Below are 13,780 nucleotides of genomic sequence, written 5' to 3'. Positions count from 1 at the left end.
ACAAGTTAAATCACGACAAGGGAGCTTCTGTGGTGTGCGGATAGTCTTTCCTTTTTTTCTTGTGTGTTCTTTCATGTCCTGCACCCACGGCAATTGCTTTTTGGGATGTGCCTTTACCTCACATTTTTTGAAGGTTTGGATAATAAGTCTTAAAGAAGCCTCCTTTGTTTCTTGAACTTGCTGAAAATGAGATACTGTTTCAATCTGAAACTCAATAACATAATCAAATGTATACTGTAAATGAACAATGAGAAGTACCCAATAAAACTTGAAAGAATGAAAAAGACTGCTTATTTTCTACACATTTTGGGTATTTGTTGTGTTAATGATGATGTGTTAATGATAATGCTATTTTTGTCCAAGAACACAGTTTAGAGGTTGATGACAGTCCTTCACAAGTGCTTCATTGCATTTCTTGGTTCAGTGTTGTATGGGAAAGGGGTTAGCTTTTCTTCTCTTTGTGGCTTAATTCAAAAGTCAACACACACTATGTCTTTTTATAAAGTATTATAAGTTTAAATGTTGTCAAATGTCAAATCTTAATTTCATTCCTCAGGTCAGTATTGTATAGCAACATGTGTTCATTTGTCTCTGTATATAGTTTAATTCAAAAGTTATGACCCATTCTGTATCATTGTTTCAATCTGTTCCAGTCAGGCACATTAAATGGTTAAAAATGGAGACTGTGGGTCCTTATTTCAGCCTGAACCCGATATAATAGTCACAAGTACACTGCAAATGATAAAGGAGGAGCCGGTGGTGGACAAAAGACAATAAAATTCGAAAGAATGAAAAGATACTTGAGTGTTTACATATTTTAGGCCATTTTATTGCCGATTATGACCAAAAATGCAGTTCAAATGTTGTGGAATGTCAAAGACAACAACTTAATATCATTCCTCAGGTTAATATTGTATGGGAAAATGTGTTGATTTGTCTCTGTATGTAGTTTACTTCAAAAGTTATGACCCATTCTGTATCATTGTTTCAGTCTGTCGGGTTTCAGTCAGGCGCATTACAGGGTCAAAAATGGAGACTGGGGGGTCATAATTTCAGCTTAATACGTGATATAATAGTCACATTTACACTGCAAATGATAAAGGAAGAGCAGGTGGTGAAAAAAAGACAACAAAACTCAAAACAATGAAAAGATAGTTGAGTGTCTACATATTTTGGGTCATTTTATTGCTGTTTATGGGCAAATATGCTGTTTAAATGTTGTCAAAAGTCAAAAACAACAACTTAAATTCATTCCTCATGTCAATATTGTATGGGAAAATGTGTTAGTTTGTCTCTGTATGTAGTTTACTTCAAAAGTTATGACCTATTCTCTGTCATTGTTTCAATCTGTTGGGTTCCTGTCAGGTGCATTAAATGGTTAAAAATGAAGGCCATGGGACATTACTTCAGCTTGGCACCTGGCAGATTCTGGAAGTAGACACTCTAAAGCAGTGTTTCCCAACCAGGGGTACGTGTACCACTAGGGGTACGCGAGCACACTGTAGGGGGTACTTGGAAAAATGAAAAAATGTATGGAGCATAGTCACATTGGGATATAGAGCATGAGTGAGGGGGTACTCATGGTATGACAAAAAGGCTTAGGGGGTACGCAAGATTAAAAAGGTTGGGAAACACTGCTCTAAAGATACAAAAAAATCAGGTGGCGTAAAAAAAGCCGGGGGGTGCGCGTGGACCCCCCTTTCCAACCCTACTACACTGACTATCATTAACTTATCAGTTTAGACAAATGTGTATTATGTTACATTTTATATGTTATTTTATTTATCAGCCACGTTTCCCCGGCACCCCTGTTGAGAAACACTGGTCTAAACGACACATACATCAGTCAGTTGGTCCATTAGAAACCAGCCTGGAGGGTTTGCATGTCTTGTTTTGTTACATTAGAAAAAAACGTTAACTTCCATGCAGAATGTATGCATGCAGGAAGTACTCATGTTAACTTTGACCGATGGCTAATGTCACATTCAGTTGTGACGTGCAATTAGCATTTGCCCCCTCTCATTGTTCAATACCAAGCTTGTAGTACAATGTTATAATTCAGGTCTTGTAAAGACAAGCCCATCTGTTTAAAGAAGCACTATGCAGTAAACGACCTTATGATGTCAAGTGTCAACGGTAGCAAATGTTTGTCGCCTAAATGGCGCTGTTTATTAAACTCAATATTCATTTGCTAAACTACCTCTCATAGCTCATAATGCAGTACTATAAATATTATTACTATCAATTACTAATATAAATCGACTGCTTCTGTGCATAGGCCCATTTCCTGTCACTATGTGTTATTTATTATGGGCTTGTATATACTGCTCCGTTCCTTTGTTTCTACGATGCTTCCTCTCTGGATACTTCTACATACTATTATGTAACCCAGGGATGGGCAACCGGAGGCCCGGGGGCCACATGCGGCCCGTTCCCTAACTCGGTGCGGCCCGTAGATAAATAGATGACAATCTTTTTCATATGATGTACATTGTGTACACAGACTGACGTTGATATTCGATATATTGTAAGCCAGCATGTCTCTCATTAACCCATTGATGTTGGATGCTGCGTATACGCTTCATTGACCTAGGCACTTGAGTGACAAGGTCGCAGCGTTCAGCCTCATGAGATTTGATAGTTTTGAAAAATTAAAAACATGGATATGTTAGAGCTGACTGAACATATTCTCATGCAAGAGGAGGGTCTTAGCATTTAAATGCAACATTTCATGTTTTTATGTGCTTCACAGGCTGAGATATTTTAGGTTTGAGGCTGAGAGTACCTTTTCCCAAAAAGGGCATTTAACAGGCGTGTTTTCTAGGTGCCTTTGACTAAGCTTTACTTCATTTTGACCACTTTTTAATATAATGTTGTGCCATCATTGCCTTTGTTGTTTATGAAAGACATCATGTTAAAATATAATGGTTTAATAATCATTCGGGTATAAATATAGCTTGTATAAATGTAGCTTGTTCCACTATTGGGGGACAAAACACAATGACAGAAGAGAGTTTGGACTGGAATCACTTTTGTGTCCATGGGCAGAGGGCAGTTGTATTTCTGTCCTGGTGGAAAGACCATGACTGGTTGCGTTAAAAGTCACTTAGGCTACTCACTTGGTACATAAAATATAGCCTATTAAACCAAAAGATTTAGGGAGGTTATCTCAAACACACATGTTTAACACTCAAATGCAATACATTTTCCCAAGTGCTTTTACTCACTATTTGCTCTCAACCTTAACATGCAAAGTATAACATTCAGGCTGTGCAATTGCGTAAAAGAGCTAGCCTAGAAATCTAGACGCCCCTAGTGGCCGTAAAATGAATTTGCTCCCGGGGGCACAGCTTTGCTGTAGGGGTTTTTGGCGCGGCCAGGCTACATTAGCCTGACATTTCAGCTCCTCCTGTGTTCATGTCACATTGTATAGTAGGAGTTGTATAGTAGGAAAAATACTTCACTACTGTACTTAAGTATGTTTTTGAATACTTAACACTTTTCCCAAGTGTGTGTATATATTGAAAAAAAAAGAGTTTTGGCCATACTGCAACAAAGTCAGGACATGATGCATGGGCTCTGGGCTTAGGTCAGCACGCATAGAAAGTTGAGTTTATTTTCTGTCGAAACCTTTCCTAAATTTAGACTGAAATTGGTTGTGTGTACATTTTTAAATGTTTTTGAATTTTTGAAATTTTAGCCAAATAGAAAAAAGTCTTTCAAACTGCATTGTACTTTTCATTACATTACTTAATTACATTATTTTTGACAGTACCTTGCATACATATAAGAAGTTTCAGATACTTTAAGACTTTTACTTAAGTAACATTTCAGTCAGTGACTTTTACTTTTACCAAAGTCATTTTTTGGAGGGGTACCCATAGTTTTACATGAATATGAGATTTCAGTACTTTATACAACACTGCTTCTTGGTAGTCAGCCCCTACCCCCGGTTGAGGGTGAGATGCTGCTGCACAGATCACAGCAGGGTGCTGAGCCTCTGGAGACGGGGGTCTGGGTTGCTGGGCCTATCACTGCCCAACCACACACTTGTGGGTTGACGGAAAATTACCAAGTCTGTAAGTCAGTGGTAGAGTCTGTAAGTCAGTAGCAGGGAGGGCAGTAGAGGGGGGGAGCGGGGGTTCACCAACAACCGGGGGGGATGGGCGACATGAACACAGAAGGGGCTGAAATGGCTCATCTGGACCAGGAGACACGATTCTGAACAGCAGCCCCCAACTTTCCTGACCTGGTCCCTATCAGCCAGTCAATTGCAATGAGGGAAAAAGGTTTTGTGTAATCATTCACAGTTCTTTTTCGTGTGTTTCACTCACACCATTTTTTTCACAGTGGTGTTCATATGATTACATACCCTGACAGAATTATGCCCTATGCTTTGCTGTGTTGATAAGTATCATAGAATGTAAATTATTACAAAAAAAAACCCTTTCACTCATTGCACCCTTTCACTATTGACTGTCTGATGACATTTATCAGCACTCCCCTGTGTTTACTCCATCATAACACAAACTACCAACATGACCCTGATCAAAGTTTACATAACCTAGGGTCTGATGCTGTATGTTGCCCCCTTATACATCAATGGTTGTCCTATGCCTCTTGAACAATTTCAATGTTGTCGTCCTACATTGAAGACTATGTATTATGTTAATAATCAAACAATGATAAACCAATGATAATCTACTTTAATATTGATATTTCTGACTTCTTTTACTTCTTTCAGGTCATTTCTGATCAAGAGGTGCACAAATCTGAGAATGCTTTGTTGGTGAAACATATCATGAACAAAAAATGGAAAGCAGCGGCCAAACTAATCATGAAGCATGAGGAGCTTTCACAGGAAGTGAAGGCCAGCATCCTTACAGTCATTGAAAGTGAATCCAGAGCACTCTGCGACCCCAGCAAGAAATGCATGTTGTGGAGGTCTTCACCAGAAGATTTGAGTTCTTTCTCATTTAGCAGCCTGGAGTCAGACCTGCAGCGCCTCTCACCACTCCTCTTGTCCATCTTCACAACCATCACAAAACACTCACGTTTTGTCACCTGTGCTGCTGCTGCAATTGCATTAAGAGGTAGAGAAAATCGCCTGTCTGGGTTCGCTTACTACATCAACTGCATTCTGCAATATGGGGGTGCAAAGAAAGCAGTGTTTGAAAGGCTCAGCAAATTTGCCATTTCAACAACATACAAGAATGCTATTGGAAAGCAGAAGGAATTGGCAAACAATTGTGGATCTGGTCTTTGGTCATTGAAGAGGCAAAACGAAGAATTCCTGGCAATGGAAGCTGGGTGTCAGCCTGTCAGTGAAGAGCAGGACGAAACCTCCATAGATGCCTGGACGGAGTCTGAGATGATACCCGGTGATGTGTTCCGAAGTATGGAAGACCTTCGATTATCAGGTGAGAAGTAAAATACACACACACACACACACACACACAGCGCCATGTACATGACATGTATGGGGTTATGTTGTCTTATGTGTACATGTCTTTAATGTATTAAAGGAGAATTGGCTGAAAGCTGTGCCACAGACCAGGCCACATCAGGGGAAGGGATCACATCTGAGCTGGCTGAAAACGTCACGGAGCAGGCAACATCAGATAAAGAGTTGAGGACCTCATCAGAGATGACTGAAGGAAGTGCCGTGGACCAGGGTTCTGGACATGATGTGAGGATCATATCTCAGTCGTTGGTGGAGAAGTGCTCGACTACACCACACACTTATTCCATCATCTTTGATAATTTAGATTTTTTCATGCGCACACACCACCAGTCCAGCCTACACAGTAACAAGTCAATTCATTGGATACACCACATCGCTGTCCAGGACCGTGTCCCCATTTATCACCTGGCTAATGACAAACCAATTGGAAATCTTCTGGACTATGACCTGAATTTGTCACTCCCTGGAAAGAATGAACAAATGCAGATGCGAAGAGAGTACATTGTTTTCACCAGCCGAATCCTGTCAAGTTACCTGTCTGTATTCAAGCCATTCTCCAATGTGGTTGTACGCCACATACCGCATCAGTATTCAGCAGAAATGGCACAGCATTCCACTGATGTAAGACCATGAAATAATATTACATAAACACCTACACCATACAGTGTCAGTTTAGTGAAAGTAATTGTGACTCTGTTTTCTTTTACAGTACCCATTAGGACTGCTTTTCAAAGATGAAAACAAATCTGCCGATTTGGCAGAAGTACTTCATCACTTCCAGAACACGTAAGCATGAAGCAGGGTCACAAAATTCTTTCCAGTGTTATAAATGTGAGCAGAATATACAAACAATTTCTTCTGTCTCAATTGTAGGTATGTACCAAAACAGCCTGATGGGATTTCAACCATTTTGGTTGGAGGCGACAGGCTTTCCGAAGCAAATAGCAGAAACCTGCAGTGGGCCTATGCCAATGGTCTGAATACGGAGGAGCGATTGGATGGCATGGAATTCATGTTTGAGGACTGGCATGCGATTAGGATGCTATTTCAAGTGAGTAATGTATCACATTGTGACGTGTGTTTGCTGAAACTGTTATATTCAGTTCATTCATTATTTAATTTAAGACAGTAGGTCATAGTTGAAGTGTGTTGTACTGCTATTAAAAACACAGTATTCCCTTAAATTTGTAATACAGTTGCAAAATGTTTGCCTTGGAATCTGGACGCCCTTTGTGGGAGTAAGTTTATTAAACCAATCTTTACTCTGTCCCTGGTTTTACCATTGTCTTTTTTTCTCTTTCTTTCTCTTTTCATAACTTAGATCCATTATAAAGTGTTCTTCAGTGAGAAATCTGCAAAGGACCATGGGACACTGTGCGCCAACATGACAAAGTTGAGGTAAAGCTGCTTTGTTTACAGCCAAATGTAATGTAAATGTAATGTAGTGACACGATGAATGAATATATGACACTACATGAATTACTATTTATTTATTTTTCAGATTCTGAAATTCATTTGAAATCAACAGAAATAAATTTGATGTTGCTGGCTAATTTTATTTTTGTTATTGTTATTAATGTTATTATTTGCTGACGGTGTTTTCTGCAGTTTTCTAATGGAATGGAATGGAGTGGGTCATGATGGAAAGCCCACTCCTGAGAAGTTGTTCTTATTCGTTAAGCTGGGGTGGGTCATGATGAAAGCCCATCCCTGGAATGTGGTTCGTATTTTCACAGACTTTCTCAGAATGTGATATTTGTGTTGTTTGAAATATGAAAGGTGGTGTGAGAGATTACTAACACATTTTTACATTTGTATGTGAGTGTATGAGAGTGTGCTTGTGATTAAATCCTCACACACCTATTCAAAGAACGCTTCTGACCGCTGGGTCGATTGCCTGGTCTCTTGACTCAGAGGTTTAAGTATTCTCTGTTGGTGTATAGTGGTGGCTGGTTCGAACACCAAGAGTGACGGTAACATTTCTTTGTATCACAGGTGCAGCAATGCGAAACAGGGTCCCAAGTCTGCCTACAACGCATACAAACATTTTGTCATCACAGACACTACTGCGCTGCTTCTGACGGCTGCCATGGAGCACTTTGGCCTGAAGGATATCGAAGGTACATAAATAGGGTGTTTTGAAATGGGACAGCAGTGCTTTAAAACTGAACTGTTTGGGTAGAGGGAAGAATGTAAACCTTTGCTTTTGTTTGTGTTTTTTCTTCCATGTGACTTAGAAATCCCGGAATTGTTTGTTCCTGAGGACATTGCATCAGGATCAACAGACACGAGGCGAACATGGTTGCATGCCAAATCTGCTGAGGTGGTCGATAAGTACATCCTGCTTGGGGATGTGGTTGAGGCCATGACTGGTCTCGGCGAAGCAGATGTGACATCGACTCAGGCAACGCAGTACCCTTGTCGAGCGCCAGGCTGTCAGCAGGTATACACCTATCCCAAATACAGAGACAATCACGAGCTTAAAAAGCACAACTTACACGTGTCCCCCGAAACATTGCCTGGTACATCACTCAACAAAGACCACAAGCAGGAACATACCTTGGCGCGTCTCAGCTTCAGCTTTCTCCTTTGGGACATGCTGGATGCTGTGAAAGAGGGTGACGGAGAACGACTGATGAGGCTGTACAAAGTAGCTCTGCTCTTCTACAAAGCCCATGCGCACAGCCACTATGCATACAGTACGTTACTCCTGACACTTCAGGTGAATGCGTGTCTGACGCCTCGGATGTCGCACAGCGTGACCTGGAACAGGTTTTGGAGCACTAGGGGAGGGAATGGAGGCAACATCCCCTTAGACCTTCATTTAGAACACCTCAACAACTTCCTGAAGTCTTTCTTGAAGGGTCAGGGTCCAAACCTGTCTGAAGAGTCTGCTAGCCGAGTCAGCAAGGCCATAGGCGTTTTGAAAGAGATAATGGACAAAGTTGATACTGAGCTGGGTGTGAAAAAGCCAAGTGGCATCCATCGTGCTGAGCAGCAGACACAGGATATATTGACTCTGATTAATGTTTTCAGGGAGGGTCAACTGTTGTCAAAGATACCTGGAAGGGAATTTCGGGCTTTTCCCGAAGTTTGACAGCAATCTGTTGCACAAAATGAAAAAAAAGGAAATGTGGGAGTGGATGATGCTCAAACTGAAAGAGTGGAGAAAACTGAAAAAATAAATCTCACTCATTGGTAGTTTCTTGTCTTGTGAAGTCCCTATAGGTATCTTCAGATCTATGCAGTACTTATTTAAGCATTAACACTTGATGACTCATAATTGCACCCTTACCTTTCTGCACTTTACCATGCATTCAGTTTGTCAAAATATTGTCTAGACTGTTACAGGCCTCTTCTAACAGGCGTATTTAATTACACTTATTTAGCACAATTTTTCGGTGTTTGCTGCGAGTATCTCGACTTGTAAAACATGTTTAAACTCAATTGAACCAGCCAGTTCCAACCCAGTCACTTTAAAGCACATTGTATGTAACATTGTCACTTGTCAGAAATGTTTTTTTTTTTTTTACTTTGTATCTACAGTATTTGACTACCGGTTACCATTTCACAATCAAGAATATCTTGCATTTCTTTTCTTAATACTGTTTGACTACTGATTTCCATTTTTAAATCCTGGGTATGTTGCTTTTTATGTCCCATTGTAAATAATATGCACATTATTAAGTGCACAACTAATTCACCCTTTTTCTGTAAATGTAAATAAACACTTAAACAAGAATTGAGATCGTTCTTCAATTTTATTTACAGGCAGTCATCTGACATAAGTATTCAGGCAGTACTTTCAAAGATGTAAGAGGTATGTACAGTGGTCATATGAAATGACTAACAAATGTTTCAGTCTGTACTCAACTGTGACACCCCGGATTCTAGACTGCTCCATTGGGACAAGGCGTTTGCCTCAGAGTCAGAGTCAAAGTGACCTGTGTAGTCTTGGTCTGGCACCACAATGTCCTCCACAGGCAGATCAACTTCAGTGTATTCAAAATCCCCAAAGACATTAAAAATAACGCAGAGGATTTTCTGTCCGTGCCTTTTACTGAACACAGGCAGGTTGTCCATTATGAATGGGAGATCAAATATATCTGTGCAGCGCTCAAGAACACAGTCTATCAGCTCGTTACTAAAACCAGTGCAGTCGCTGCTGTTAGTGTACAGAGGCATGTTCTGGACTAAGCTGAGCTTGTACCTGTACAGAGTATCTCTAATTGTCTGTCTTTGATCCTCTGTAACTTCTCTGCTTTTGACAACGGCATGAGTGTACTGTTGAGGCAGTTCGTAATCGGGTATTGCCACGTCACAACTGGGAGAGCTGCAAGAGCAAACAGAGTGGCAGTATGAGCAGCACAAATGGCCCGGCAGAACACACTCAGTGTTTTGTTCGAAGTGTGAGAATAAGGCCTTCCTAAGGCAACTAGTGATGCCCTTCTTCACCAGTGTCTTAACGCCCTCATTCACTCTTGCTTCCTGCTTCAATTTGTAAATTATGGCATGTGCTGGAGACCCATCTCGCCCGGCCCTACCAACCTCTTGTACAATGGCCTCCACATCCTCAGGTGAGCCATACATCACGACATGTGATATGTTAGGAAAGTTCAGTCCCATTCCCAGAGCTGTGGAGGCTACAACCACTCTGCATGAACCATTGCCACGTAATGATTCCAGTACTGTGATCTTGTGATGGGGAAGTGTTTGGCTGTGAAACATGCCAATGAGTCGGTTTTCTGCCGTGTGTTCTGGATCCCGATCCACCCAGCTGTCCTCACCAAGTTCATACTGTAGGTGACAGAACACCTTCCCGCACATAGGCAATGTACGGCAGTAGATTATAACTGGTGGCATTGTTGGACCCTTCTCTTTAAGTGCCCTCACAATCCAGTTCAGACAGTCCATGCTATCTGAAGAAACTACAGACAGTCCAAGCCTTATGTTTTCTCTGTTTGGGCTAATGATGACTTCAGTGGCATTCTCCAAATGTAACTGCCTTTTGACGAGAGCTTGAGAGTCCAGGTCTGCTGTCGCTGTCAAGGCCAGAATAGGAGTACCTGAAGGATAAAGGTAAATTAATTAGTATCTGCAGTATAATATGTTGTCATTTGAGTAAGCCATTAAAACATCCCAACCAAATATGTGAGGTGAAGTCACAAAGGGTTGTGGAGGGTCTGACTTGCCAGCAGAGGTGTCGAAAGTTAAAAAAAAAAAAAAAAAAAAAGGTAAGTTTCCTTCCAGCACAGGTAACTTAACTTATCTGAGTAAAAAGTAGACCTGTGTAATTGTCTTACAATCAGCTGACTACCCTGGTTGGATCAGTGGTGGGTCCTTACAGGGTTTTTGTGTGTTTCAGTATCAGTACAGTCTATCTCGTTAGTTTCAAAGGAGTAACAGATGTGCAGGCCCTAATATCGTGTACTGGTCTTGTTAAACCACAAATGTACTTTTACTTTTGAAACCTCCGTTTGCCGGGTTGTGATCAACAGCAGTGAGAACAGTGTAAAATAACTTTTCTTCAGACTGAGATCATAATGGTCATGGGTCACAACATTTCATAGCCTACTCACCTGGTTTTACAATGGACCGTAGCTCGGCCAGTCTGGCAAAACTCTCTCTGAAGGCCTTCTCTCCTCTAGCAGCCTTTCCCCTGGAACAAATAAAATAAAAACACAACCAATGTGACATCAGCTATGGCACACTTAAAACAACCGCCCGCGCGTCATCAACTCAGGCAGACTACAAGTAAAATGCACACCCCAATCTCTCAGTCCACTGTTAAATGTTAGGAGCAGACCGGAATGATAGCGTCCTCGTCCACACGAGCTCTAATCGTTTCGGAATGTGCATAGAGCTCTAGTGTTCCAAAAATCGATCGCAAAATCTCACACATTACATTATGCAGGATTCCAAAACAATTAGCTGTTTGTGTGGACGATGACGTTAGCTTTGATTTCGAATGGTTTGCTGCTACCGTAACTTAGATGGTTAAAGTATATAAGTCAGTGGGTTAGACTATCGTGAAACATCACAGAGTTGCATGTAACATCAGAGTATAGTTGTGGTAGCTTCGATTGCCCCTTACATTGTTCATATTATTCGTACCATTAAGTATATTTACCATTTGTATGTGAGATGAACTTCATCCACGACAAGGCCCAACAGGTTGTCTTGGTAGACTTTGCTGGCTAGCAAGCATCGCCATTCCTTGTTAAGCCAGGACTCCGGACTCCCGAACACCAACTGGTACCGCCCGCTTCGGATCTCCTCCGGGTCGCTTTTGCCAAGTTGCGCAGCTGTAAGACCCAGTTTTTCGGCCTCTTGTACCTGGTCGTCCATAAGTGCTAAAAGGGGTGACACGATAACCACCAGTGGTTTGTGCAGCAGACCCATGCGTCGCCCCACCAGCGGAGCAAGTTGGTAAATCAAGCTTTTACCATATCCGGTGGGCAATACTCCAAAAACGTCCCTTTTCTGCAGAAAAAACTTTAATGCCGTTATCTGCTGGTCCCGCAAGGTGAAATGAATATCCAAATCTTCTAGAGTCGTTGCCAAAGCTGAATCGAAAGACGCCGTGAATTCGCTAGGGGCAGCCATTGTTTACTTCTCCCTGGGACTACACACGAAACGTCGCACACTCTGTCGTCACTAGGTAGCCCGGCCCCCGATCCCGCCCCTCACGATTTGATTGGCCGCGAACCCCGATCCAGCTTGGATCGGTTGTAGATTCAGGGTGGCTAGACTGCCCCCGGGAGCAAATTCATTTTGCGGCCACTAGGGGCGTCTAGATTTCTAGGCTAAGGCTAATCTGGTCCAGGAGGCAGAATTCTGAACATCCGCTGTATCATTACTTTTCACAATGCTAAATGCCATGAAGACCAAGCAACAGTTCCAAAGTTATCTAATAGGCATGGCAAATAGGCATGAGAGACACGCTGAGGACTAGCTGTAGGTTGTAGCTTTAGGGCGTATTTACATCAGAGACCGTTTAGGTGGGAGGTAGATGGACGCTCCCGGACGTGTAGTCCCAGGTGTTTCCATCACTCCCAGACGTGTAGTCTCACCCGATTATATTTCACGTATTATCATACACTGCCACAAGCAATTTAGGACCTAAACCGTCTCTTTTTACACTCCTATGCTATCATTAAGTTTCAGATCAAGCGATGCAGATTTCAGCACGATATAATGGTCATTTTGGAGGCTACAGACTAGAGTAAGGAGAACGGTCGTCTAATGACAATGTTGTCCCTGGAATATCCTAACTGATGGGCAACATCTATAGGTCTAATGAAAAGCAAATTGAATATCTCCACCGTTACTGCACGATAAACAAATGTCAAAATGCAAACATACCTGGGCGATGTTGACACGAACGGCAGCCCCTTTTCCCGGACTTGCTGGTTTATCACAGAACTTTTTCAATGCCCTTGGTGTTTTGGATGGAGTCGGCTCGCGGTCACGTTTCTGTGTAGAACCAGAGGTATCTGAAGTCGTGGTGGATGCTCCCTCCTCCTTCACCCACCTTCGGAACACCGGCAGGTCCTGTTCCATTCTCGTTAGTAACCGCACACAAGGCCTACAAATTCGGTTCGATTTTGTCTGTGTTTTCAACACCGACACGCCAACCTGCATTAATCTGTCAGCAATGGTTTGTTTTTCTTTCTGGCTGTCAAAGATAAGTGCTGAATTAGAAATCACGCCAGATATTCGCATATTTTTGTTGCAAAAACGGCAACAATCATTCACTTCCATGTTCACGTAGTTCGCGTGCAGTCTCTACAATAGCAGATTGGAGTGCTAGTTGGTAAATCTTTCCTCTCACTCTGACATTAGCCCGTAGAGAATACGCTCGCTGGCCTGGCATTCGTTGTATTTACTACTGCCTACACTCTACCAAGTACTTCCTGTCGCGCTGCAATACGTAATCATTCCTCATCACTCTGGTTGGTTGTTCGCCATCCTATTGCGTTGCATTGAGTGCAGAGGAAACCGTTGATCCCGCCCACACTGATTCTCAGCGACCCCAGACCCCGGCACAGCTTTGCTGTAGGGGTTTTTGGCGCGGCCAGGCTATTAAAGAGCTTGACTGTTAAATGGTTGATAAGACTCATCTTTGCATGCCAATTTAATCAGAAAACCACTAAATCATTCACAGTACAGATACACATATATGTACAGTATATACATCCTGATAGAAAATGTACAGCACTGTGGAGAGTCAAATTACTCCAACAGTGAGTCAAAGGTCAGTGTAAAATTCTGCAGGTGGCCAGTGTGACCAAAATATTACAGTGACTAAAGAGA

The 13,780-nt window shown here is 42.0% G+C and overlaps 3 protein-coding genes across 3 annotated transcripts; 2 read left to right on the top strand and 1 right to left on the bottom strand.

Annotated features, from left to right (window-relative positions):
• Window positions 1–4,161: 4,161 nt before the first annotated feature.
• LOC134437132 (uncharacterized) lies at window positions 4,162–6,667 on the top strand. The gene is made up of 3 exons (XM_063186593.1): window positions 4,162–5,420; window positions 5,526–6,085; window positions 6,174–6,667. Exons 1-3 carry the CDS (start codon window positions 4,694–4,696, stop codon window positions 6,252–6,254), a joined length of 1,368 nt encoding a protein of 455 aa, XP_063042663.1. The 5' UTR covers window positions 4,162–4,693; the 3' UTR covers window positions 6,255–6,667.
• A 262-nt stretch (window positions 6,668–6,929) lies between these two features.
• On the top strand, window positions 6,930–8,561 carry LOC134437362 (uncharacterized). The gene is made up of 3 exons (XM_063186855.1): window positions 6,930–7,184; window positions 7,460–7,584; window positions 7,702–8,561. Exons 1-3 carry the CDS (start codon window positions 7,180–7,182, stop codon window positions 8,559–8,561), a joined length of 990 nt encoding a protein of 329 aa, XP_063042925.1. The 5' UTR covers window positions 6,930–7,179.
• A 2,310-nt stretch (window positions 8,562–10,871) lies between these two features.
• Window positions 10,872–12,216, bottom strand: LOC134437134 (ATP-dependent DNA helicase RecQ-like). Its single transcript, XM_063186596.1, has 2 exons — window positions 11,595–12,216; window positions 10,872–11,123 (listed from the first exon to the last, which is right to left on the bottom strand). The coding sequence occupies exons 1-2, from the start codon at window positions 12,068–12,070 to the stop codon at window positions 11,036–11,038; spliced, it is 564 nt and encodes a 187-aa protein (XP_063042666.1). The 5' UTR covers window positions 12,071–12,216; the 3' UTR covers window positions 10,872–11,035.
• Between the last annotated feature and the right edge of the window lie 1,564 nt (window positions 12,217–13,780).

Source organism: Engraulis encrasicolus, chromosome 21 (genome assembly GCF_034702125.1).
Source record: "Engraulis encrasicolus isolate BLACKSEA-1 chromosome 21, IST_EnEncr_1.0, whole genome shotgun sequence".
Taxonomy (NCBI): domain Eukaryota; kingdom Metazoa; phylum Chordata; class Actinopteri; order Clupeiformes; family Engraulidae; genus Engraulis; species Engraulis encrasicolus.
The sequence above is the reverse complement of the archived record's forward strand: the minus strand, read 5'-3'. Positions and strand labels throughout refer to the sequence as shown.

Excerpts from the sequence above, each read along its gene's own strand:
- LOC134437132 (XM_063186593.1), top strand. The coding sequence starts at position 4,694 with ATGATAATCTACTTTAATATTGATATTTCTGACTTCTTTTACTTCTTT. Across the intron at positions 5,421-5,525 it reads GGAAGACCTTCGATTATCAG|GAGAATTGGCTGAAAGCTGT; the intron begins GTGAGAAGTAAA and ends AATGTATTAAAG. Across the intron at positions 6,086-6,173 it reads TGGCACAGCATTCCACTGAT|TACCCATTAGGACTGCTTTT; the intron begins GTAAGACCATGA and ends TTTCTTTTACAG.
- LOC134437362 (XM_063186855.1), top strand. Across the intron at positions 7,585-7,701 it reads TGGCCTGAAGGATATCGAAG|AAATCCCGGAATTGTTTGTT; the intron begins GTACATAAATAG and ends CATGTGACTTAG.
- LOC134437134 (XM_063186596.1), bottom strand. The coding sequence starts at position 12,070 with ATGGCTGCCCCTAGCGAATTCACGGCGTCTTTCGATTCAGCTTTGGCA. Across the intron at positions 11,124-11,594 it reads GTTCATCTCACATACAAATG|GGGAAAGGCTGCTAGAGGAG; the intron begins GTAAATATACTT and ends TATTTGTTCCAG.